The sequence below is a fragment of the Rissa tridactyla genome, chromosome 2 (assembly GCF_028500815.1).
Source record: "Rissa tridactyla isolate bRisTri1 chromosome 2, bRisTri1.patW.cur.20221130, whole genome shotgun sequence".
Lineage (NCBI taxonomy): Eukaryota > Metazoa > Chordata > Aves > Charadriiformes > Laridae > Rissa > Rissa tridactyla.
This window is the reverse complement of record NC_071467.1, coordinates 184,542-210,171: the sequence shown is the minus strand read 5'-3', so window position 1 is coordinate 210,171 and position 25,630 is coordinate 184,542. Positions and strand designations below refer to the sequence as shown.

General features: G+C 46.8%; 1 protein-coding gene across 36 annotated transcripts in view; it reads left to right on the top strand.

Annotated features, from left to right (window-relative positions):
* SCRIB (scribble planar cell polarity protein) overlaps positions 1-23,917 on the top strand; it is a 117,881-nt gene extending 93,964 nt beyond the window's left edge. For 30 of the 36 annotated variants that reach the window (XM_054189675.1, XM_054189670.1, XM_054189667.1 and 27 more), the window contains 11 exons: positions 2,158-2,205; positions 2,426-2,591; positions 5,538-5,706; positions 7,288-7,377; positions 7,687-7,875; positions 11,989-12,153; positions 12,812-12,951; positions 13,351-13,388; positions 14,250-14,324; positions 17,610-17,661; positions 21,600-23,917. In XM_054189675.1, the coding sequence (XP_054045650.1) occupies positions 2,158-2,205; positions 2,426-2,591; positions 5,538-5,706; positions 7,288-7,377; positions 7,687-7,875; positions 11,989-12,153; positions 12,812-12,951; positions 13,351-13,388; positions 14,250-14,324; positions 17,610-17,661; positions 21,600-21,760 (1,293 nt within the window). In that variant the 3' untranslated portion in view covers positions 21,761-23,917. Of the gene's footprint in view, positions 1-2,157; positions 2,206-2,425; positions 2,592-5,537; positions 5,707-7,287; positions 7,378-7,686; positions 7,876-11,988; positions 12,154-12,811; positions 12,952-13,350; positions 13,389-14,249; positions 14,325-17,609; positions 17,662-17,807; positions 17,843-21,599 lie in introns of all 36 variants that reach the window. The other 6 variants (XM_054189678.1, XM_054189699.1, XM_054189672.1 and 3 more) reach the window with 5 other exon arrangements.
* The last annotated feature ends 1,713 nt before the right edge of the window (positions 23,918-25,630 follow it).

The window sequence follows — 25,630 nt, the reverse complement described above, 5'->3', positions numbered from 1 at the left end:
TTTGGTGCAAATGAAAAATCCTATTTCACAGATTTCTTTCTGCTGTGGTATTGTTTATTGTTTCTTTCTTCCTTTCATATTAATTGACAGTGCCTTTCCTTACATGTCAGTAGATCACACTCACCTTTCTCATGATTGTGCTATACTGGGGGCTGTGGCTATTCTATACTATTCTACTGTAGCTATGGCTGTTCTGCAGTGACTTGCGACAGCAACTTTATCTAAGCTAATCCTGTCCCCTCACTGTCTACCTTGTCCTACGTTGGTGCTCATCTGGCCTCATCCTGGTCTGATTTGGTAGAGTCACCATCCCTAGAGGTATTTCAGAAACGTCTAGGTGTGGCTCTTCAGGGCATGTTCCTAGTGACAGGGATTGTAGGGGTTTGGGGGTTTTTGTGTGTGTATGGTTGGACTCGATGATCTCAAAGGTCCTTTCCAACCAGGAAGATTCTATGATTCTATGATTATTGTGGGTCACAAGTCTTTCTTACTGTTGGTAGGGTTGACTTTTGGCCATTTTAGCCTTATAGACTGATTTACGGGGAGTTAGATGACTGTCGGTAGAAGCTCAGGGAAGGCGCTAGCTCAGTCCAGGATGAAAAGGAAGCGGGACTCATCTCTGTTGGCACATGCGACCCACCGCTGACCTACATTTCATGAGTCAGGTTGTGTCTTGTACACAGATGGTTTCTCCAGCTTCGTAGTCTCTAGCTGATGTATCGCTGTTTAAGAAACAATTACTGACCCTGAAGTAGATCACCTTGTATTTCTCAAATTAAATTCTTTTCATCTTCTTCAAATCAACCCGTCCTACCAGGATGGTATTCCAGACTATTCTGAATTGTGACAGTGCTTGTCCCCATTCAGTGGAGTGGGACGAATGAAATAATTCACAGAGGTCTCGGACAACTCTGCATTTCTGTGAATCTGTGCTCTGGACTTTGCCATTCACAAATTTTATTCACACCTTCCTGGTTTTGAGTCAAATTGGGCAAAGAGAATGTTAAGCAAGGTTGGTCACAAAACTGATCTTTGAAAGTCTCAGACAAATCTATTATCAAAGGAGGACATTAGATTAATCTTCGTTGCACCTGTTCCATTTTAATCTTTTCTATTTATTTTTGTTTTAATTACATTCATCTGTGAATATTTGTCCTGTTGAAACTGAACAGGCTGATAGCTCTGCTGCTGAAATTATTTTTGCCAGCTTCTTGATTTTTAGGAAAATATTAGCTATTTTTTAGACATGAGCTGCCACCCAATTAAACAAGTAAATTAAAAATCCATGCTTGTCAGACTTGCGGTTTCACAAGTCATTTCATTCAGAATTGTGGAACAGTGATTATCTTGTCCCAGCATGTGAGTGTATTGAGCTCGTAGGTTTTCTTCTGTGTTAGGAGCAATAATTTCTATTTCTAGACGTTTGCTTCTTAGCTAGAAGCTTTTTTTCTTTTTTTTCTTTTTCGTTCTTCCATTCTCTGTTATTGTGCTCCTTATACAAAATTAAAACTTCGTGGTAGTTTTTTGAAGTGCATATGAATAAAGTTGAAGTTGAAGGTAGTCTCCTTGCTCTCTTCTTGTGGTTCCTTTTCATTTGTATAATTAAAAAAACTTTCATATTTGTAATAACTCTTTGGCAGTTCTCATTTTACCCTTACTGATTTCTAGTTCACAGATGGGTCGTGTGGATCAGTTTCTTTTTCTGCACCCTGTAGTTCTGCTCATCCAATATTCTGTTATTTATTCTGGTAAATATGGATTTCTTTCTTTCCTGACGGTGTCTCCACCTCTTATGAGTAAATTTTCGATAGTTGCATCTTTGATTTAAAGAAAGTCTAAGCCTCCTCCATCTTAAGCTAACCCTCTGCTCCTGTTCCTCACCTATTTCCCTGTGTTTTTCACTTTCTGCCCTTTTAAAAGTTGTCACCATTTGTTTCTGTTTAGCCCTCAATTTAAGGTAAATCCTTATTACTCAAAACAGCTAAGCCTGAAGTGGCTTTGTCTTGTGTTAATTCTGGGACAGTTTTGTGAACTCTTCCATCAGTTAGTGTCCGGAACTGCTGCTGTTTATGTGTCATTGGTGACGTTTGGCTGGAGGGCAAGAGTGGTGGTAGAAAACTTTCTTTTCAGAACATGCCTGTTTCTCTCTATTCTTAGGAATTGCCTGGTCAGACCAGCTCAGAGAATCCCAAAACTGCTCCAGAGGTGAGTTCTGGTGGCTGGAGCGGGAAGTGGGATGGGGACTCGCAGAGGATTCGGGCTTTTGGGGCTGTTGGTGTAGTGCCTGATCGGCGCGTGGGCACATAGGGCCGGGGAGGAGGAGGAGGGTGCGGAGGACATGGCCAGGGTGGGCAGGCATCGGGGCAATGTGGGAGGCAGGTCTGGCTTGGTTGCTGGGTGGGCAGTGCTGGTGTGGCTCTCGCAGGTGGCGGCGCAGAGCCCCGGAGGACTGCACAGCCCTGAGCAGAGGTCCTTCCGCGAGAGGCAAAAGTATTTCGAAATTGAGGTGAAGCAGCAGCAGATGGATAAGCCCCCCAAGCGAGTCTCCTTGGTAGGAGAGGATGACCTGAAGAAAATGAAAGAAGAGGAAGGTACGTTGGAATCTGTGCAAGGAAATCTAGCCTGTTAAGGGAATCCTTTCTCCGTCTGAGGCACAAGAGAGCGCACACCCCAGAAATCTAAAAAAGCACTTCCAAAAACCCATGGGTGGTTAGGTTATTCCTAAGGCCTGGTAATAGCCTAAGGTAAGTGTATGTTATGGAGTTTTGTGGATGCTCTGCTGTTACTGTGTGGACTGGTGGAAGTGCTGTGGTGTCAGGGTTTCCTGTAGCTCGTAAACACTTCAATAAATTTTAAAGAAGCTACTACAAATAACGGTGTCTTTGTAAGCTGCCGAGGCTGATACGCAGCAACGTGGGGTTGCCCATAGCGTCCCTAGGTAATGTCTGACAGCAGAGCGTTTATTGCTCAGTATGCCGCTCTGATTTTGCACAGGGCTTGCAACAGGAGGGAAAATTACTGCTATAGCTTTTGATGTAATTTCCCCCCCTTGAGATTGTTTTAAAAGGTGAAGAGGAATGATGTTAAGTGGAAAAAAGGGCTTCTGCTGAAATCCTGTCCTGCTCCATAAGAAAATACAGCTGGAATTGGACTTCTGGGTTTGGGAGATGTGACTCTGTTGCTTGCAAAGATTATCACAGAATTTCTTTTGTAAATTGTTGGGTTTTGTTGTTTGGGGTTTTTTTCATTTTGTAAATAGCTAGTCTTCTCTTTCCCACCTTCCCTCCTATGTTCCTGTTCAGAGGCTGTTTTTTCCAGAGGCAAATTTGTCCGGAGTGTTAGAAACTGTCTCATTTTCGCTTAGTAGTTCAGGAACATGAACATTTTATGACAAGAGTAAGCTCATAGAAGATAGAAAGGAAGGTAAGAAGAAGAACACATTTTGTGTTTCTTCAATGCAATATGGCCAAAAGAATTATAGATCCAACATAAGAAGTTATATGGGTATGTCACACTCTAACTGGTGGCTAAAAGAGATGTAGGAGATGCAATGCAAAGATCAAGATCTAAAGGATGTAGAGAACTGTGGAGTAATGGCAAGTTTCAGGCTTGCATTTCAGCTTGTTGTGAGATTTGCTAAGCCGGGTAGATGAGGACAAACATCACCTAATCAGGATCTCTGAGTACTAGAATTAAAAATAAAAATAATAAAAAAAATCCCTTTGGGGAAGAAAGATCCCATGGTGATGATTGTCCAGACAATGAATTAACTCAGGATGAAACAGCCCAATCAAATATATCAAAGTGGTGAGTTACATCCCCTGGATCTTTGCAATTCCAGCACTTAGACAAAGATTCCTGCTGCTTTGGGCTCCCACTGCACGCAAACTGCAGCATTAGAAATTTCAGCATGTGGGCACACCTACTTGCACAAGCGTTCTGTTTGCATTTGTTTATTTTAAAAACATGTAACAAAAGAGGCCAAGCAGAGTTATTACTTTGCAATTATGGTAGACAGGTCAAAATAGAATAGAATATTTCAGTTGGAAGGGACCTACAATGATCATCTAGTCCAACTGCCTTCAGGGCTGACCAAAAGTTAAAGCGTGTCACTAAAGGCATTGTCCAAATGCCTCTTAAACACTGCCAGGCTTGGGCATCGACCACCTCTCCAGAAGCCTGTTCCAGGGTCTGACAACCCTCTTGGTAAAGAAATGCTTCCTCACGTCCAGTCTGACCCTCCCTTGGCGCAGCTTTGAGCCATTCCCAGGCGTCCTGTCCCTGGATCCCAGGGAGCAGAGCTCAGCGCCTCCCTCCCCACGTCCCTCCTCAGGAAGCTGCAGGGAGCCAGGAGGTAGCCCCTCAGCCCCCTCCTCTCCAAACGAGACAAACCCAGAGTCCTCAGCCGCTCCTCAGAGGACATGCCTTCCAGCCCTTCACCATCTTGGTTCCCTCCTCTGGACCCGTTTGAGGACCTTCACATCCTCAAATGGTGGGTCCCAGAGCTGCACACAGAGCTCCAGGTGAGGCCGCACCAGCACTGAGCGCAGCGGGACGATCCCTTCTCTGGTTGTGCCGTGTTTGATGTCCCCTGGGACGTGGTTTGCCCTCTCGATGCCAGGGGACACTGCTGGCTCCTGCTGAGCTGTGCCCACCAGCACCCCGGGTCCCTTTCTGCAGGCCTGATCTCCAGACGCTCCTCTCCCAGTTTATACTTGTGTCCGGCATTACTCCATTCCAGGGGCAGAATCTGGCTTTTGTTTTTGTTAAATTTCATGCCATTGATGATTGCCCAGTGCTACGATCTATCTAGATCCCTCGGCAAGGCCTCATGTCCCTCGAGAGAGTCCACAGCACCTCCCAGTTTAGTATCATCAGCGAACTTGCTAATGGTGCATTCAGCTGAATCCACATTGTTGATAAGACTGTTGAACAGAACTGGCCCTAGAAATGAGCGCTGAGGAACACCGCCGGTGGCTGGTCACCTGCAGAATTCCTGCCTGCAGAGAGCAGCCTGCTCGCTGTCCCCTTTTGTCCCTGATCCTCTTGTGACCTCTGTGTGTGCCTGCATGATGGTTCCCCTGGTCCACTGCCACGTGTGGAGACCTGTCACCAGCACTCCAGGCTTTCGTCTCTCCAGAAGGCGAGTGGGAAGATCGGACACAACATGTGTGTGCAGATTCCTAGAGCTGTCCCATCTGGGAATGGGGGCAGAAGAGTCTGCACACAACTCCCAGTTTGAGGATGGGTACACTCAGCACGATGAACTGTTGGAAGTCTGTTCTATAGTGTCCAGGAATGAAAGTTAGTGAATAAGGAAGGAGGGACTGAGGGATCGGTGTAGTTTGTTACATCTGAAGCGTTAGTGAAGCGGAGGACATACAAAGGCATCCATGGAGAGAGTATGGACTGAAAACAGCACAAGCTTGCAGGGATGATGAGCGTAAGGACCTGCCCAGAAGTTGCATCCTTGTGGGGGTTTAGCGAGTGTGGTATAAGATCACAGAATCACAGATGACTCTGTCTTATTTTGGCAGCTCGAAAACTGCAGCAGAAACGTACCCTTCTGTTGGAGGAAGAGGCAGAAGAGGATGAGATGGTAAAACAGGTGCCTGAGATGAGCATGCAGTCCAGTGTCATCATTGAAGGAGTCGAGTACAAGATTGAGAGACTAAATGGAAGGAGCAGCCAGTCTCCAGCAACTCGGTAAGACAAGACTGGTAGCTCATTACCACCCACACGTGTCAGAGGTGTCAGTAATTTTCAGGGAAGAGGGCTGGGCAGTATTTCTTTTTCAGCATAGAACTGAGCAGGTTTTTCAGGACCTTTCTTTTCAGAAGAACAGCTCCTTCAGCTGTGCACTTGGGTATGTAGAGATGTTGATTTTTAGAGATCGCTAATTCAAGATAAGCCCTGATGATCAACCTAGGTTTGGGTTTTTTTCGGCTTTTATTTCCTGGTTCTCCTGGACTTGTCCTCCAGGTTGCCTTGATGTTGTTTTTCTAATTCTTGGACATAGGACTGGGGAATGAGAAAAGGCTTCTCATAAGATTTCCAATAAAAATAAGGTTGCACTAAAATAAAGCTGAAGCTGTCCTTGTCTGACTCTCTCTTTGAGTCTTTGGTACAGACATTCTTCTCTTCACAAACACTTGTATTGTCAGTCTTACAGTGGCTGAAAACACTTATCCTGTCATTTTGAATGTCGTTGCTCTCCATTGCTTCTCTTCAGTCTCTCTGTTAAGGAACTTCTCAGATAAAGGATGCACCGAGACCTTCCCCCTCCCGTGCTGATGGGGCAGCTCTGAGGAAGGACAGCAGACAAATGCAAACCAGCTTCTTGGTTTGGTGTGAAGGCCTCCTTATCCCTACTGTTTTCATATTGAAATGTGGGAGGTTAGAGAACAATAAGGCTGAATCCATCAGATGACTTTCAGTTGCATATTATTTATGCTTGAACAAAGGCAAGGCAGTGGAATAGACTGATTTGTGTTTCTTGAAATAATTTTTTTTGTCACGCTAGAACAGAAACTGAAATTTAATCAAAATAAACTTGAGCAGTAAAAATAAGGGCTCAGAGTCATGATAAACTTTCTTACTGCTACCTGACCCGCAGTAACTGTGTGCATATTCTTAACCTGTGGAAAACAGGCTTTTGTGACCTCCTGATCAAACTGAGTAGTATCTGCATGTGCACAGGTTAAGAGCGCAGATGGTAACTACGGCTCAGCTGATCTCAAGTTTGCAGTAATTTGGTTACGAGCGTAAAGCCTCCGTGTGTCAAGCAGTTGCCCAGGGAGTGGCTACATGGAGAATGGCTGTTCTGAGACCCTCTCAGGATTCGTCCCAGGCCCAGACGTGCATTCACTTTCAGCCCGGCAGGTCATCCTTCGCTAACATTCAGGCATCTCTGACAGCAGCAAAGCAAAGAGCTGGAAGAAGCCAGACTGCCCATCGTGTAATGGCAGCTGGAAAGAGCCAGGCTAGAGCAGGGGAAGAACTTTTCAGCAAACACCATGCATTGCATTTGAAGAGTGCGCATGTGTGTTAGTGGATGGTTGACCTCCAAATGAAGAAAAGGAGTTCTGATGTTAGAAAGTGTGAACATTTGTGAAATCAGGAAGGAAGGGCTTGCAGCAATGGAGAAGGAGCTGTTGAGCGAAATCATTAAGGGTCATGTCTTCAGACTGAACTAGGTGTTGCTCTCTGGGGCCTGGGTCTGTTCCAAACCTCTCTCGGGTATGCCAGCCTGTGGCACTGCTAGCTGACGTGCTTGTTTTCGTCTAGGACCTCTGAGGTGAATGAGAACAGCAGCTCACAGAGGAATTCACTGGAAGAGGGAATCAAACCTGAACAGAGAACCAACTCTGTGTCTGGGTAGGTGGATCAGCAGTGCCCTTTGCCTAGGAGCTGCAGGTGGTGGAGCAGATGGCTTCTGCTTTTGAGCAGACACAGGGTGTAAAACGAAGGATTTTGTGGAGAAAGGGAAACTGTGATCGGAACCAACTCCTTAAGAGAAACTCGCCTGTGTTATGCTTACTTCCATCTCCCAGGGTGATGTCCTTGGAGGTGGTACCAAACAGTTGATGGATGTTGTTGGCCATCATCTTTTATCTTGAAAACAGGCAGACAGGAGTTGTGTTGGACCATGCCAGCCTGCTTCTCACTGTTTCTCTCTCTGTCCAGGTTGAGTCCATTATATCTTGGAGCAGGGGATCCAGTGGCACCTGTGCGGACAGCCAAAGCTGAACGGCGACACCAGGAGCGATTGCGAATGCAGAGTCCTGAGCTTCTGAGTGGCCAAGAGAAGGAGCTTTCTCCAGCAGAACGTCGTGCTCTGGAGGCAGAGAAACGAGCAATGTGGAGGGCAGCACGGTGAGACAGAAGGACTTTCACTGTTCTCTTCACTAGGCTAGTTCAAGAAGAGGGGACCTGCTGCATGTCTTTTGGATTACATGGTATTAAAAACAGGGAATAAACGAGCCTTCTTAAGTCAGACGTCAGGGGAGGTTATATAGTATCTGTTCAGACAGTGCTAACCATCCGCCTGGCTGAGCTCATCTGCTTCTGACAATTACATGAGTGAGATGACTCTTGTGTTTCAACAGTGTTTGCACAATAATGAAGACAGTGGAGTTTTATAAAAAACATAACTTAAGCACCTTTATGTGATGGTCAATGTATTCCTTCCCTCTCAGCACACAGCTTCCCATCTGCTTTGTAACACATGAAAAAGATTATATTTATTGAAGCTGCAAGGTGATTATATTTATTGAAGCCAAGAAGTTGGCAAGATGAGGCATTCTTACCCACACAAGTTGTTTCATCAGCTACGAAAGAGTATGTAAATTGTTTTGGAAGAAAGAGAACTTCCTAGCTCAGAACTTAAGACTTGAAGTTAGTCCAGGCATTTACTATGTCATATAATTCCTTTCAAAATTAGTCAGGCTGCTCCTACAACCAATAGTTTTATTCCCATAACATTCCTGTAGGAGGCATTCAAAGGACAATCTGAAACAGTCTCTTTTGGGGTTTGATTGAGAGCTTTTAGAGGAACAGGGCTGCTAGTGACTCATCCTTGCCAGCCTGCTAGATAAGACGCTAGAGGGATTACCATGACTTGCGATACCACTTGGCAACTCCAGTGTTTGTGCTTAGATGTGGATGATAACGGTGCTGTCATCTGCTGGGAGGCTCTGAGGATGAAGACATGTATAGTGGAATCCTCAAGGAGAGCTGGCTAATTTCCTAGGGCTTTGAGGGTACAAAGCTTCCTATTGTTACTTGATCATGTAACAGATTTGCTTATGGTTTATTTAGAGCTGGACTAACCTTCCTAGGACCAGGGCTTTTGTCCTTCAAGAAAAACTTTCTTGGTATGCTCCAGCTCTTTGCCTTGGATGAGTCCTGTGCCTGGTCTGTCTCAGCTGGGAGTTTTTTTTCTGAAGCACTGCCTTAGTCTCACTGCACTGCAATGTCAGAAAGCTAAACACGTTACTAGAGCCTTGATTTGGAAGAGATTGATTTCTGTCATCTTGTAGCATGTTTGTTAGACCTTTGAAGCTGGCCCTACTTTGAGCAGCTTTTGGATCAGATTGACGTTCAGAGGTCCCTTCCGACCCGAATTACTCTCTGTAGTTAGTAAAGTCTCCTTCCCCGGGGATGCCCACACACGGGCACAGTGATGAGTCAGGTTGTCAACAGAGCGTGCTCTGGCAGGATTGTTTCCACTCTGTGCTGTTGTTTCGTGCTCCAAAACCTGTGGGGTTCTGTCTGCTGCTCTGATTCACTGTATGTTCTGCTGTATTTGGCATCTCATGCCTGTTCTAGTTGATGCTGTTCCCGTGGTTTCTGTGTCACAACTTTTCAGGTGGCATCATTCACCAGTGGAAGTTCTGTATTTTCACATTAAGCCAGGAACAACCCTTTCACAGAAATACAGGTGGAAGCGATTTTGTTAACAACGCCTGCCAAAACAGACACGTTGCCTTTGTGTTACAGGGCTAGAAGCTGATAGGTGTTGTGGAGCGCACTGTGTGGTTACAAACCATTGCTCAGAAGAGGCTGGCTGGGACTGAGATGACCAGATCCAAACTCTTGCTCTGGCATATACTTCCTTATGGTGTTGGAGAGACCACAGAGTCCCTCTGTACCGCAGGTGTGCGGAGAGAGGGCTGTAATAGCACTTCTCTGCCTCACAGGAAGGCTGTGAGCATTGAATGCATTAAAAACCGAGGCAGTATGATGCTGTGTAAGCACCGCAGTGTCATCAGGAGTAGATCTCTTGCACAGAGCTGCTGCTCAGTCTTTGCACCTAAAAAAAAAGCTCCACTGTTGTATTTGGTCAAACAAAACAGAAGCTGTCCGTTGGGCTTCTCCCAAAAATCAACATCACTATGCTTGGAGAGGCAGTAGAGACTGGTCTGTCCTCCCTTCCCAATTAGATACGCAGGACTTTCTCTCCCTCGTGCCTCCACGTCCCTTTCCCATTTCCTCATGTGGTGGGGCCGGCTTTATGAGGCAATGTTAGCTCTGATTCCTCCTAAGCCGCAGCAGTAATGTATCCAAGGACTGCTGTAATAAAAGCTTTGTTTAAGATGGGTGTAGAAAGGAGAAACACGGCATTGCCTGCGCAAGCCTTTCAAAGCGAAGCCATCCCAAGGACGTTGCTCATGTCACAGAATGTACATCACGTGCCTCGGGACTATGTTCTTCCGTGGACTTGTTGCTGTTGCCAGCAGATAAAGAAATCTGAAAAATGCGGGGGGGGGGCAGGATTTTTTTGGGGTGATCTCATGATTTACTCCTGTAACATTACTGTACGTCTGACTAAGCTTTTGGATTAGCTAGGATTTTTTGAAATTGCTTAGGGCACAGGAAAAGTTGTACATTGCACTGTAGAAGCGTTAGTGAGCGTTGAGTGTAGTGGTTTTGTCCACTGCGGGCAGGAGAGAGATCCCTGCATTCCAAACCTTAAGTCTCTTTTGTAAGCTTGTTTTGTTCACGGAAAATGAACTACTGAAGGGAAGGCCTTTTAGAGATAAGAATACGTGACAAGGAGAAGCTACTTGCAGCTGTCTTGCTTGTCAGTTACCAGATCCGGTGTTACTGTTTTTAAGTTCTGCAGAGCGTGTCCTCAGATCCACTTTGCTTCTGATACCAAGGTGTAGCTTTTTATTCAGTTCTTAGAGAAGTGCCTGCCTGATTCCTTGGGTAGGGTTAAGGCCTTGCGTATTTTGGCATTGGCAGGAATCAGTCAGTCACCCCAATGTGCTCCTTGTTGTAAGACGCGGATGGACTGTTCCCTGCTACCACAGATCTCCCAGGATGATCTGGTCTTCTTAGGACCCCTCTTCTGTAAGTGCTAGAGCAGGCACAGTGACATGATGGCTCAGGTCTTATTTCCAGAGGCCCCCAGGCAGCACTACACGGTCGGTGCGGGAGGAGGACTGCATTGCCCTGTACACGGTGCTGCAGCCTCGCTAACCTGTATTTTCTTGAAGTGCATGCCACTGATTTTATTACTTTCTTTCTAATCTTCTATCTTCTGCTTCTTTCCAGTTCTGTGGTCTGTGTGCTGTCACTCGCGACCCCATCACTTTGCACCTTCTTGGGCTTTCCTTTTTCCCCCTGTGTCATCAGTGCTCTGCCAGGACGTGTGATGTGCCCCCTTTTCCCTCTCCCCCAGAACACCCTCCTGTGCTCTCTTGGGACAAACACACTGGGACCCATGCACCATAAGTGTTCTGGGCACACACAACCGCTGGCATTCATGCTGTAGGAAGAGTGTGACAGAGAAGGTACAGGCACACACCAAGGGGGGCAGGTGTCCAGCAAGGGCTAGATGCATCTTGGCAGTTTTCCTACCATGCCCATGCTATTTTACGGATGCACTCACCTCTTCAGTTGCATGTGTTCCAGGGCCTGCGGCAAAGAGAAGCTTTTGTAATATGCTTGTCCGTTTTGTTTCCCCTTTTCTCGTAGTCAAACAAAGGTGCATGCTGCCAGGTGGTCAGATATATATGTATTCCAATGCACACACACTCACCCATGTGAGTCAAATGTGTGCGCACACACTCACCCATGCCCTGTACTCCTTCAGTCTGCCTCACACGCACACACATACTTCTTGGTAATGACCTCCTGGGCCTTTTCCATGGGTCTGCTGGGTGTTTCTAGTTCTCTCCTCCTGGCCGGTGAGGAGGGCGGTCTCTAGATGCCGAGGCTCTGAAGGCTAATGCTTCTGGGCACATCATCCCAGATTGCCCTCTGGAGGTTCCTGCTTCTTCTGCAGCAGCTGGTGTTGGACAGGATCAGATATAGGAGCCTGTTTTAATCAAGGCTGCCCCTATATCAGACCCGTATTTCTCCTTGCCAGGGTACGTTCCTGTATCTGTTTCTTTCTTTCCCTGCGCTTGTCCGCTGCGATGTTCATCACCATCATCTCCTCTTCCTCCTCCTCCTTTTCCTCCTCCTCCTCCTCCTCAGATCCTCAGCTCTTGAAGACAGTATTAAACAGTACGAGCAGGATCTGGCCAGGAAGCTGTACCAGTCCCGACAGTGGGCACCTGCTCCCGGGGCCAGGCCAGCTCAGATGTCTAGTCCAAGGCAGAGTCACGCCTCAAGACTCCCTGGGTCAGGAAGCCAATCCAGGTGTGCACAGCCCCCTCCCTGCCAGCTGCATGCTCTGTACGCCACGCTCCGTCCGTACCCTGCAGCCTGCGAGGGGCAGGGAGGACGTTTTAGTGGTTGCTGGTGTTCATTTCCCTGAGGTCCCACAGACTACCGGCAGTTGTCTCAATGAGAACGAGGGGGGATGCGGGTCTGTTTGATGGGGAGAAGGGAGCAGACATTTCTGACGGCTGAGACCACTTTTTCTTAGCTATCTCATTATCTCCTGATGGCTGAAGAGGGTTAAGATGCAACACACTGAGAGCACAGAGGAGGGTAGAGCCCTGAGAACTGTTCCTAGTCGTTTGAGCCCCTGGAGTTCCTTTCCCAGCTTGGGTTTCTCTCCCATCCTATCCGGCACCTCTGGAAAGGCCTGCGGCTTCTCAGTGCGCTGGTGCTTGGCTCTAGGCTCTGTCTGTTCGACACATACGATGTGTGTTCCAGGATGACAGCAAACCAAGCTGTTCTCATCTCCTGCTTTGAAAGTCTGTCTGCCTCAGGGAACCACGGGTGCTTAATTTCGCCTTTCTGCGCTCAGCCTGTTGACTGTGTCTGGCTGCTGGGCGCAGAAGGCGGCATTATCTCTTACTGAGAAGGCAATGTCTGATGTCTTTTTCTCCCTCCCTCATTTCTGGGGCAGGATGAAATCACTTGAACAGGATGCTCTTAAAGCCCAAATGGTTATTGCCAAGTCCAAGGAGGGGAAAAAACGCAGCACACTGGAGCAGCTGGCAGAGTCACCTTCGCCTGTTCCTACTCCATCACCGACACCACTGGAAGGTACTGTATAGCTGTCTCGATCTCGGAGGGAAAAAGTTAATGCTTCTCTAGCTTAACTTGCTTGAAAGCAGACCTGTTAAAAGTAATTTCCTCGTGCAGCTTAGACTGGAAGGTCTTTTGGGGCATATGACGTCTCTCAACACAGGGGATGGGCCTGATCTATAGAAAACGTGAGAGAACATCTGAGGTATGGTTCCAGGGAACCAGAGCAGAAATTAAACCAGCATCATGGCTTTTTAAAAAAACAGGAAAGAGGCATTTGTTCTGAGAAGGCAGTGTCTGTCCCGAGTGTAGAAAAGACTACGCTTAAATGCTGCTACATGGAAGGGGCAGATCTGGGGAAGTGTTGCATAGAATACGACCGTTCACTAAATAGTGCTTTTCTGTCGTCTTTTGCAGATTGCAGTCCCAGAAACGTCACTTCACCAGGAAGGCTGGTATGACATACTTCTGCTTGCTTTTGTTATCTCACCGATAATCCTGGGATTTCTCGGTTACTCAGCTTGGGTGCGGACTGTGCGTCTGGGCCATGGGATCCCTACTTAAACACTTCAGCCAGGTCTGGCTGCATGGTATAGAGAATTGTGAAGAGGGTACAGTGGGTGGAGCTTTGCCATAACCATTGCTAGAGGCATCCCCCGTTTTTTGCAACTGTGATGTAACATCTGTTTTCTGTTTCCCTGTTTTATTATTTCATCCTTTTCTTGGTTCCTAATCTGTGTTCAGAAAGCCTTTCACTTCAGAGGCTTCGGCCCCTTGTTTCCTCAACAGCATAAAACTGAGAACTTCAGCTGTAATCATAATTTTCCTTTCTCGAAGCACTGTATAAATGCAACAGGACATTGTTGCAGAGAACTGTCAAAATTAGTAAGACAGATAAAGGTAAGAGTGGGAGCAGCTGCACAGTGGGGACCTGGTTTTGCCCATGGTCAGACAATGCAGCCAGCTCTGGATTGAAATCCTGACTGTTCCACAGCCGCCAGGAATCTTGCCACAAATTTTCTCACGAAAACAGGTTTCCTACCTAACTTGGTGTGGGTGTGCATTTTACTGGAGCATGTAATGTTTTCTCTGCAACTTGGAACCTCTGTCCTGACACCAGAACAGCTAAAAAGACAGTATTCCAGAGATTCCTCATTTTCAGAGGCTGTATCCAGGCACTCTTGGCACTAACTGAGAATGGCACTCTGCTTCTGCTTTTGTCTCTGCATAGATTGCTCACTTGCCGCTTGTTTTCCATCCATTTCTCTCCCCTTACTTGCTCTTCTCTGTTTCTTCTCTTTTGCTGTCCCTTCTAGTCCATGTCTGAAAAGAAGTTTGACTACCGGGAATTTGCTGCTATTCCTTCCTCCAAACCTGTTTACGAAATCCAGGTATAAACTGCATGCTGAACCATTAGATTGGTTAGGGCTTGATGTGATGGAAGTGCATCTGAAGTGATGACCTTCAGAGCAGAGGTTGAATAATTTGAGGAAGTCCTCTCTCTTCAAAGGCCCTGTCTGTGTGGGAGGCAACGAGAGCCAGCCAAGCTGTACAAGTAAGGGTTTATTGGAGACTTCCATCCAGTGGAGTTGTGAAAAAGTTGGTCCAGATGGATTTAAAATTAATGACAAAAGCTTTGCAAATATAAAACAGCTACATCTTCACCTTAATTGATCCTGAAATATTTTTAAGTGAAAGACGAGAACTAAAAGGGAAGAAAAAACTGTAAAAAAGTTTGCCAACAAATTGCAAATGGGAGCAAATGGTAACTTCAAACTAGAATGTATCCAGCATCCTGTGCAAAAAGCAGCTGTGGTGACAATTCTCATGTGTTGTAACTCTGCTGTAGATGAACTGTGAAGTAATCACATGGTAAGAGAACACCAAGTTTTGAGGTTGAGTGCCATGGCGAGGTGGTCAGGTTCTGCTTCCTAAAAGAACTGCTGCTTTGCCATAGAACCGCAGAACCTTCAGAGGTTGGAAGGGGCCTCTGGAGGTCATCTTGTCTAGCGCCCTTGCTCAAGCAGGGCCACCTAGAACCAGTTGCCCAGGACTGTGAACTCTCTGGGTTCATCACTAACTGGTGGCATTTGTGACAGCTGATTTGAGCAGATACTGTATGTCTGTAGGTTGGGGGGGGTTGGGTGGTTGTTTTTTTTTAGTTTTATATGAAGACAGTGAAGCAGATGCCTGCAGTTAGGTTTGTGTTAAATACAGAATTAAATACACAATAGTTAAATATACAATAAAAGGATTTTTCTGTTTGACTAAAATGATAGCTGTAAAGCTGAAACAGCGCATGAAATGCAATCAGACTGGAAACTCCGGGAGGGTTAGGTCTGTATATACAATACCAGCATGAGCAGAAGCACTTACAAAGATGTTCTCTTCTATTTCAGAAATGAGGTTTGTATGGAGAGCTAGCAAGTACTGACATCTTGTGCTTTAACTTGCTGTCGTGACACAAAGGTCCTAGGTCCAAGGTGTCATCTCCAAAGCCAGGCTGACTTTGGCAGAGTTGCAGTTTGAGGATTCTCAGGCAGTTGTACGTTATTTGCTGCATGTTCTTGGCTGACTCCTTTCCCTGGTGGTATTGCTCAGCCTTTGGTAGTCACTCGTCTTTTTCCTCTGAATCCCTTCCCTTTCAGGGTGTGCACCCATTCAGGTTCTGTACCGAGGGAGTTGAGGGCTGGCCACTGAGCCCCGGTGGCAGCTCTGGACTGCCCGTTTCCCCAAGCCTGTGCTGAGGCCACAGTGCAGCACTGGGTCTTCATGCAGCTGAGAAGGTGCCTCCAAAGGAGGCGACACTTGCAAATCATCCGGCAGTTCCTCTGGACCTCTCTCAGCAGTGCAGTAATTAAGAGACTGTATTTCTTCCTGGCCATAGTCGCACAACTGTGTCACGCCCTCTGGATCAGTGCGGTGCTATTTGGCTGGGCTGTGTTCCTCCACGGTGCATGCCGAAGTCATCACAGCCGCCTGTGCTCTGCTCTCTGCCGTTCACGAAGGACACAACTGCTACCATACATTTGCTTTATTTCTAAAGCTCTGAATGGGCTGAGATCGTGTCCCCCTCTCTCCTGCCTCCTCCAATTTTACCGCTTGCACAAAATAGACAAGTTTACATGGAAATGAGGACTCCTTGCACTCTCACAGCTGTGAAACTTCCCTAGTGCTTTCCATGTGAGTGTATAGAGCCACCAGCCTTTATCCTACAACTTAAGAAAAATTAAGCTACTCCTCACTTTTGCTCTTGAGCTGAGCAAGGAGACCCCTAAAAGATAGATTTTGATCAGTAGTGGTCAGAACTTTCAGATGAGTTTGGCATTATTAAACTTGCTGAATACTGAGCTCTTCTGAAACCCTATCCTTGTATTTGTATAGCTCAGAGAAGCGTTGAGCTCAGTGTATTGTGTACAAACCTAGAAAGACAAGTAGAAGTAACAAATGCGGTCACTTTTGAAGTAAACAGAATACCCCAAGATAATACTTTGACCTTTCTATCCTTGAAACACTATATACAGCTAGATTAAATTCTCTAATTCAGCAAAATAAGTAGGGCTTGGTACATTTATACCTGTCCCCAGAGTAGTGTTGATTTTCAACCCACCACAAGTTCATGACCATGGGCAAAGTTGTTTTCTCATGGTGTTATCACTCTGGTCTGATGAGTTTCATCAACAGAGCTGTTTGTTGGAATGGTCGTTTTGTGAAGGCTTTAGAAGTAGCAGGAACTGGTGAAGTTTCGTGATTATCACTTTTCTGATGATTAGCCATTCCTCCAAAGCTGTCTCTGCCGTGTGTTGGGACGTAACTGCTTCCTATCCCACATCATTTCTCTGTACACACCTGAATGTAAAGTGAGCTGGGGGGGTTCAGCCTGGAGAAGAGAAGGCTCCGGGGAGACCTTCCAGCCCCTTCCAGTCCCTAAAGGGGCTCCGGGAAAGCTGGGGAGGGACTCTGGAGCAGGGAGGGGAGCCACAGGACAAGGGGGAAGGGTTTTAAGCTAAAAGAGGGGAGACTGAGATTAAAAATAAGGCAGAAATTCTCCATGATGAAGCTGGTGAGCCCCTGGCCCAGGTTGCCCAGAGAAGCTGTGGCTGCCCCATCCCTGGGGGGGTTCAAGGCCAGGTTGGACGGGGCTCGGAGCCACCTGGGCTGGTGGGAGGTGTCCCTGCCCAGGGCAGGGGGTGGCACTGGGTGGACTTTAAAGGTCCCTTCCAACTCTGACCATTCTATGATAAGAAAGTTGATTTTGCCTGAGAAGCTAGGCCTGGGAACAACACAGGTGCAGAATTTGGATCCGGGATTCTCAAGGAAATGTAGCTCATGTCTTTGCTCTCCTCTCATGTTCCTACTCATTTTCTGTAGTCTTTATGCTTTCTGCCTTTCCTGTCACTTCCCATCCTCTCCTCCCTACACACACAAAGTAGAAGGAGGAGCGCTCTGAGGGGCAGACACCCCTCATCCTGCAGTTCAGGCAACGGGCTGCTTGACTTCAGCACGAAGGATCAGTGCTGTAATCGCGTGTGTGCGCTGAGGGTCATGCCCGGCTGCTGTATTACCAGCGCCTTTGAGGGCAAAAGGTTCTCTGTAGTGTGGTGGAAGGCTGGAGGTGGGGAATTGCCTGGCACTAGTGCTAGAGGTGGATGCTCACATCTTCTGTTCTCTTCCAGTCCCCTGATGCAGCTGATGACCTCAGATACACAGATGACAGAAATAACTCAGGTAAGCTCACGGCCAAAGGAGTCGTCTCTGTATTCCTTGCTTCCCACCACAGTTCTAGGGGGTTCCCCTTTGCCTGCTTGTGGAATCAACCCTGAGGACTTCGACTTCTTGCAGCTTGAAGCAATGTTGTATTTTGTCCGTTCTAGAATGAAACCTCCAAACTCGCCACATTCAGTTTTGGGTAGGATATTTGCATTGTGCTTTAGTGATTGCTAATTTGCTGAGAATGGTGTGTAATAAGCATGCTTAGTTTTCCTCTGGTTTTGTGTTCTGGAGTAAAGAACAGTAGTAGAACATTGGTGGGAAGTTTTGGCCTCTGTCACCCACTGTAGGTGGATAACATCCATTGTTCAGGTCTGTCTTCTACCCCTTTGGTGAGAGCACAGAATCTTGCCGCCTGCAGCAGGCAGCTGCAGATAAATTCATCCTGATTTAAGACTTGCGAGCATTTGGGTGCTTTGGTACCCAGGTGACTCTCCAAGTCTGTGCTGGTGGATCTGTGTGCACGGTCACCTAAATAACCAGCAATTAAAGCTTTGACTGCTTTATCTCTCCAGGCTGTCCTGGCTGCGGTACATCTTTCTGTCCCCAGCTGTAACAGACGGGCTCAGACCATCTCCCGCTTCATCCCGGTGGCTGTAGCAGGAGCGTGGAACTCAGCAGGGCCTGCCTGCTCATTAGTATTACTTTGGTTTCCTTTAACAGATGATGCTGGTTTTCTTCTACGTGTTTTGCAGCTATTTTTCCCCCCCCTTTATTTTGCGCAAGGAACGGTTTCTCTCTCAATTTTATCTTGGCAAATCTCTCTGAGTAAAGGCTGCACTCCAGATAGCTGATCCCTGCATTTCCAGAAGGAGGTTCTGCTGCAGAGGTACTCGAGAAAAACTTATTTTCCTGAGGACAGCATCTGTTTTTCATCCCTCGGAATAAAGCTGTCAGCCCCGGGTTAATCTCTTGAGGTAGTCCATTCAGTCAGCGTAGATAACAAGAAGGTCACTGAAGAATCAGGAATTAATCAGCAATCGCTTAGGGGCTCCAGACCTCGTTGTTGCCCGTCATTGGTCTGTTGGGCCCTCAAATAGAATAAAAGCCATGAGGAAGAGTGTGGTGCTCTATCAGGAGTTTTTTAGGCCAGTGCTTAGTCTTCGAGTAATCCTTAAGTCACCACTGTAGGAGGCTGTGATGTGTGTGAGGCACCAAAAACATGCTGGTTTTCCAAAATCAGTTTGGAAGGATAGAGATGAAGATGCAACTAAGCTCTTTTGGTATAGGACAAAGCTCTCAGGTTTTTTTTAGATTAGTTCCACCCCATCCCATTCTTCCAGGCAGCGTAGCATTCCAGCCAACATATAGATTTTTATTTTTACATAGATTTTGGCAAGTTATGAAATCTGTATGAGGAATTTAAAAAATTCGCCTTTTCTGCATCAGTTCTGGTCTCTGTGAGTTTTTAGGGAAAGACTATAAGAAACAGAGAAGATGAGCTTGCATAGATGCATATTCTCAATTTTCTGTAATCACCTATTAAGAAAGGATGTCTTGACCCAGGTATTGTATATAGATCATCAATGGAATAACCCTCTATAAAATTGTCTAGATTTTTTTTTTTTAAATCTTTCATGACAGTTTGTGGCATTGAGTTCCATGATCGGGCATTTTGTTTACTTTAATTCTGTTTCTTGATAATTTCCTTGGGTCTTCTGGGATGCAGTGAGTAACGATGTCGTATTCACTCTTTCTGTGCCATTCATATAGGCCAGTATCATATCAGTTATCTTTCTTCCAGGCTGAAGAATCCTGGTTCTTTGTGGGAATCATTCCCCCACCCCTCTGGACCTTTTTTATTTAATCTATGCCATTTTTAAGAGAGGAGGGGAACGGGGCTGCATGCAGTATTGCAAATGTAGGTATATGATGAGTTCATGCAGTGGCAGAAGGTGTTCTCTATGTTTTCCTATCTTTTCCGATATCTAATCCTCAAAAGTGAAATGGAATTGCTGAGAAGCGTGCCAGTGTTTTCAGAGAGCTCCCCCCGATGACCACAGAATCATAATCTCATTTAAGGGTGCTGCATTTCGTATGTAGTCAGGATTAAATTACTTTTATTGATCTTAAGTGTCATCCAGTAGTGTAAAAATAAACTTACTTAAGTCAGCATGAGGTTCTGGCTAGTCCGATATTGTCTGATGTGAGCCACTGGGAATACCAAGAAAAGAGCATGAAAGAAGAAAAGCATAAAGGGATTCCTTCCAGAATAAGACTCCAGGCTACAACAGTTGGTGTTTTAGCACTTTCTGAGCCAGAGGCCTTTAATTTTAGAGTTGTTTACTTCTTTCTTGAATCTATTCACACTTGCAGTAAATTTCACCTTCCACATCGTTGCCCAGTCAACTCTGTAAAATCCTAATACCCTTTTTTGTAGTTGAGTTTCGTTTGACAACCCTGATAGACAGCTTGGTATCATCAGCAGCTTCTCTCAGTAGAGTCTTTGTCACTCACGTCACTGCTCCTTCTCGTTAGTTACCAAATACAGACCCTAATACAGGTAGCTGCTCTGTGTTGTGATAGTAGGTAATAACTGCCTGCACTTTTTCTGTGTTTTTAACTACTTATTTACCCACTAAAGGACGTGCCCTCTCATCCCGTGGCAGCTTGTTTTCGTTAAGAGCTTTGGCTGAGGAGCAATCAAAAGGTTTTTTTAAAAGCTCAGTGTGCTGTGTTGGGATCACTTAACTTGCATGTTTGATGGCTCCTTTGGCAAATTCTAGTCTAAGAGGGTCTAAAAGGAATGAATTCCCTCTAAGCCACACTGATTTCCTCCCCCAACCCCCCCATCTGGGTTATCACCTGCATGTGCCCGTCCCTTTCTTTTATACCCGTTGGCCTTGTTTGGAGGCCAGTCATTACTTACCATCCCAGGATCCTTTCAAGGTGTCAGATTTGTCGCCTGCGTTCATTTGGTCCTGAGGTCTTTTCAAACAACAGGTTAATGCTACGGTTAATAGTTCCGGAAGGATTCTGAATTATAACAACTCGGGCACTGTCACACGGAGGATATCGCATCTTGGCGTGCAGCTCTAGAGCAGAGGACAGGCCACCGGGTACAGCTCAGCGAGCCGCGCACCTTTGGTCAGATGTATCTTCACAGATTGCTGTATTTGAGGTTCTCTGCTGTGTTCAAAGACTTGAGAGGCTTCCCAGGAGCTGGGTTGCACTTGAAGGGAAAAACCTGTGGTTTTGTGGAATTTTTGTCCTGTTTACCAAGTATCTCACAGTACTTGCTCAGGCCAAATTATCACAAGGGCAGATGTTCCAGATGTGTGTCAAAGCTCTGCCAGCTCCTTTCAGGAGGGTGAGGAGCCACTCCAAAGCAGCGTGCTTTAGGTGCAGAGCACATCCTCAAAGGCCTGAGACCAAGTTAACTGAGTCTGCCCTGCCAGAGGAGTGTTTTTCCTGGTGAGTTCCTTTGGTGAGGGACCCAAGTCACAGCCTAAATTTACAGAAAGGACCTAGTCATGTAATTTCAACATTAAGCAAGGCCAAATGCTCCCCTCTCTCATTAGCTACGGCAACTGGTGGTCACGTTGCTCTTTAGTGCTTGCTGCTCTATTGAAACTAGTGAAACGCTTGGCGCACTAGCATACCTGAGTCCTTTCAGAACACTTCATTTTTCCTAAGGCTTCCGCCTTCCGATAATTTTCAGTGAATCGTAGTTGTTAGGGGCAGGGGCCTTCTCACGCATGTGACTTCCTTCCCAGAATCCACAGCAGTCAGTACACAAGCTGCAGGTCACCTAAAAGTTCTGGGCAGAGGATTGCTGTAAATCACTGAGACTTTGGTGCTGTCTCAAATTCAGCGCCTGGGTATACCCTTATGTCTACGTTAACTACGTGAGCTATGCACTTTCTCTAAAACCTTCACTTTTGTTGTCTACGCAGTTCCCCAGGAGCAGGATGGGCAGCCCGAGGAAGAGGAAATGTTAGTAACACGTGATTCATCAACACCTACTTCATCCGCGCTTGAAGAGATGGCCCTGTACAGCAGCAAACGCAAGCTCCGGCACAGCCGGCGCAGTTTGGAGGCTGCCGTCCCTACGTAGAAATCCGCTGCACCCGGGCGATGGAGTGGCCCAGCACAGGGCTGTTGAGCTTCCTGCGCTCCAGGGACAGCACCGGACTGCCCACACTGCTGCCGCCTGGGCTCTGGACGGGAACTGAGCACCCCAGGGAGCATTGTGGTCAACTAACTTCCTTTAAGGCTGTGAACCGCCCTCTTTTCTCACCCGATAATGCACTGGGGCACGTCCTGAACAAAACGGGACAACACTAGACTTATTGATGGCAAATTGAGAGGAGGTGTGGGTAGGACAGTGGGCAGCTGCAGCTTGTTAGCCTGTAAATATTGTGTGTGGGGGAAGGGTAGGACAGGGAGAACATGTGAGTGTTAGAGTGCGTTGGGCTCCAGCTGTTATTTCCTCAACTTGGATTTTTTTAGTGGTTAATGTGGGAGCTTCTGCTCTGGTATGAATTAGAAGGAAGGTCCAGCCTGCCTTTGCTCCTATTTAATTTCCAGTCTTTTGCCAAAAAGCATCTCCTTCCACCTCCCACGCTGTGTCACCTCGCGTTCTTTTGGGATTATGTGGAAACGGGTAGCTTGCAGGCAAAAAAGAAAAAAAAGAAAAAAAGGAATTTCAGTGAAGTGCCTCCCTCTGACACTGACACCCGTGTGCTCAAGCAAAGACAACTGAATAAGCAGGAGCCTGTGCCAGCTCTGTGCCACTTGCCTCTGTGAGCGCAGCGAAGCCCCACGGAGGAAACTGCTCCTGCCAGTATTCCGTGCTGTTCTGGGAGACGGGTGCCTGCCCAGACGTACCCGTAACTGCGTGTGTCACGCGTGCAGTCTTACCCGCTCTACCAGCACACTGTACCGAGTGTCAGAGGAGGCCGGGTGTCTCTTCTGTCAGCACTGTGACTGAATCGGTGACCCGGGGCAGAGATGAGAAAGGAGCTGAACAGCTGTAGCAGGAGCGTAGCAGTGTGCGTGTGTGACAGCGATAGAGAGCAGAATAGTTGGGGATTAGGATACGGTGGCACAGGTAGGACGTGTAAACAGCAGACAGGGTAGCGGGGTAGGGTTCAGGAAATGGGGAAGGGTAGGAAGTGGCATTGCTGGGGTCAGGGTAGGAGTTACGGGGTCTTACAGGTAGGAGGATACCAGCGGGCGAGTCCAATAGCTGTGACATGGAATGTGACGTTCCAGGGGTGCCCAGCGTGGGGCTCTCCAGGAGTGCCTGCCAGGCAGGGAGCACGGTGCAGCAGGACGGGTCTGGCCTATGCCTTGCAATAACTACACGATTCTACTCTCTGGCAACTTGTTGGCTTCAGGCCCCTTTCCGTGTAGAATAGGGAAGAAGCATCCTCGCCCGTGCAAGAGGGAAAAAATGAAAATGAAAAAAGAGCAGGGGTGTGATTCCTGGTTTTCGTGCGTGGAACAAGGGCTGTGAACAGATTCTGTATCAAGTGAGCTCTGACGATGTGGAGGAGACAGATGCTGCTTATAGCTCTGAAATCAGTCTCTGCTGCTCTACTGCCCACTACTGAAGTAAAACATCCCTTTTCTTTTTTTCTTTTTTTTTTTTTTTAATGCCTCTAACTTGGAGAAAGGCATCTGAGCGTGGCAGCGATCTGATCTGTCAGCCCCGACACATTGGTGCTCTCTGCTGAACCCCTCCAGCAGTAAGACCAGAGCTGGACCTTAAGCCTCTCAGTGACTCGAAGTGGCTGGGGAGCAACAGGCACTTCTGCTTGTATATTTGCTGAATGAAAGAACTGGATGCAGTTTCTTTTAGTTGAGAATCTCCCTTCATGCCAAAATCCAGCGGATCATTTTAACTGACTTCGTACGTTTTAATTTGACAGAGCTTTGAAGGGGGAACTCTGGTAATCTCAAACTGCAGCTGTGGCTGCTTCCATCATCAGCAATTTGAGCTTTTCCTTTTTAAATCTAATTTTAGCATTTGCTTTTTAACAACAGCAATTTTGGAAACAATCCTGGATTGGTTTTGGTGACTAACTTGTGATTCTTTTTTTTTTCTTTCCCTTTGCGGTACCTGGTGCCAGGCTCTGGGTTCTCTCCCATTCTCTCCTGAGAGACTCTGAGGGAAAATTAGCGCATCAAGACTGTAACTAGTGAAATTTGTACAACCAAAGAAATCTATTTTGTGGTTCAAGGATAATAAAGTTTACTTTACATTTTAGAGCCTTTAGTTAATGTCGTTTGCCCTGTGTGAAGTCTGCAATTTCTGCATCAACACTTTGGTTCTAATCATTAGTCAACTCTATAATCTAGCAAACAGCAATGGACAGGAGCTGCGTTCCAGGTCTGGAGTCAGGAACGCACGGATCGCGATCAAAGGCATGAACAGACAGAGTCCTCCTCGGATGCCGGCCATTGAAGAAAGAGGCTGACCCTTTGATCCCTCAGCTTTATACCGACATGGGGCAGATGGGATGGAACGCCCCCTTGGTCGGTTTGGGGTCACCTGCCCCCTCCGCTCTTCCCCCCAGCTGCGGCCCCTTCGCATTTCTCAGCTTCCAACCCTCCAACGGGGCAAGTAACAGCGTGAGCTGAGCTTGGCTGCTACAGCAGTTGTTACAGTATGAGTAAGCTCAGCAGCAGTAAAGATGACAGCACCCTTCTTCAAAGGGTAGTCCCAGCTAGAGTAAGTTACGGCATTTACGTAGACCACACACTCAAACTAATTTTCCCCAGAAATGGGAAAAATAAACAACAAAATACAACCCTACAATTATGCAGGGCATAGTAATGAAATTTTAGCCATTAAGGGCCTAGATCTAAAAAGCTAACTTTCAAAGAAGTATACATGAATAGAGATGGAGACAAGTAATTTGGAACTTCAAAGCCGCTTGAAATTTGGGATAACTACAGATCCTGAAACCTCACCTTTAGCAAGCAGGAGGCAAAAAGAGGGAATTCTATGTAAGGGTTAGCTCAAGCAGATGGGAAGAAATCTCAGCGCTAAGCATGGACTAGGGCTGCGAGTCCTGGTTTAACTCCAGCCAGGAGCTAAGCACCAGGCAGTCGCTCGCTCCCCCGGTGGGATGGGGAGAGACTCGGAAGTGTAAGTGAGAAAACTCGTGGGTTGAAATAAAGACAGTTCAATACATAAAGCAAAGCTGCGCATGCAAGCAAAGCCAAACAAGGAATTCATGCACCGCGTCCCATCGCAGGCGGGTGTTCCACCATACCCAGGAAAGCCGGTCTCCATCACATGTAATGGTGACTTGGGAAGAGAAACGCCCTCACTCCGAACATTCGCCCCCCTTCCTTCTTCTTCCCCAGCTTTATAGGCCAAGCATGACGTTGTATGGGATGCAATATCCTTCGGGTCATTTGGGGTGAGCTGTCCTGGCTATGTCCCCTCCCAATGTCTTGTGCACCCCCAGCCCATCCATCACTGGTGGGGTGGGGTGAGAAGCAGAAAACACCTTGACTCTGTGAGCGCTGCTCAGCAGGAAGGACAACATCCTGTATCAGCAACACCGTGTCCAGCACAAATACAGAACATAGCCCCATACTAGCCACTATGAAGAAAATTAACTCTACCCCAGCCAAAACCAGCACACTGCTTTACTTTATTCATTAGATAGTCTGTGTCCAGTCTCCTACACAAAAGCCTGTCCCTCAGGTCCTCCTAAATGCAAATTTTCTTGGTTTCAGGATTAAGTCCTGCCTGGTAGTGGTAAACAAGGTGAGGGATGGAATTCTCGTGCTCCTTCCCTGTATTTCCCTCCTTATCTAATGGTAGACAGGCATCTTGAATACCTACAGGGTCCTCTTCAAGAACTGCCTACTAAGAGATACAAGGTGCTGATACAGATACAAGATCATGGAAGCTGCAAGTCACAACAAGCTTACCCATGTGTAGTCAGCTCTGAGAAACCTGCAA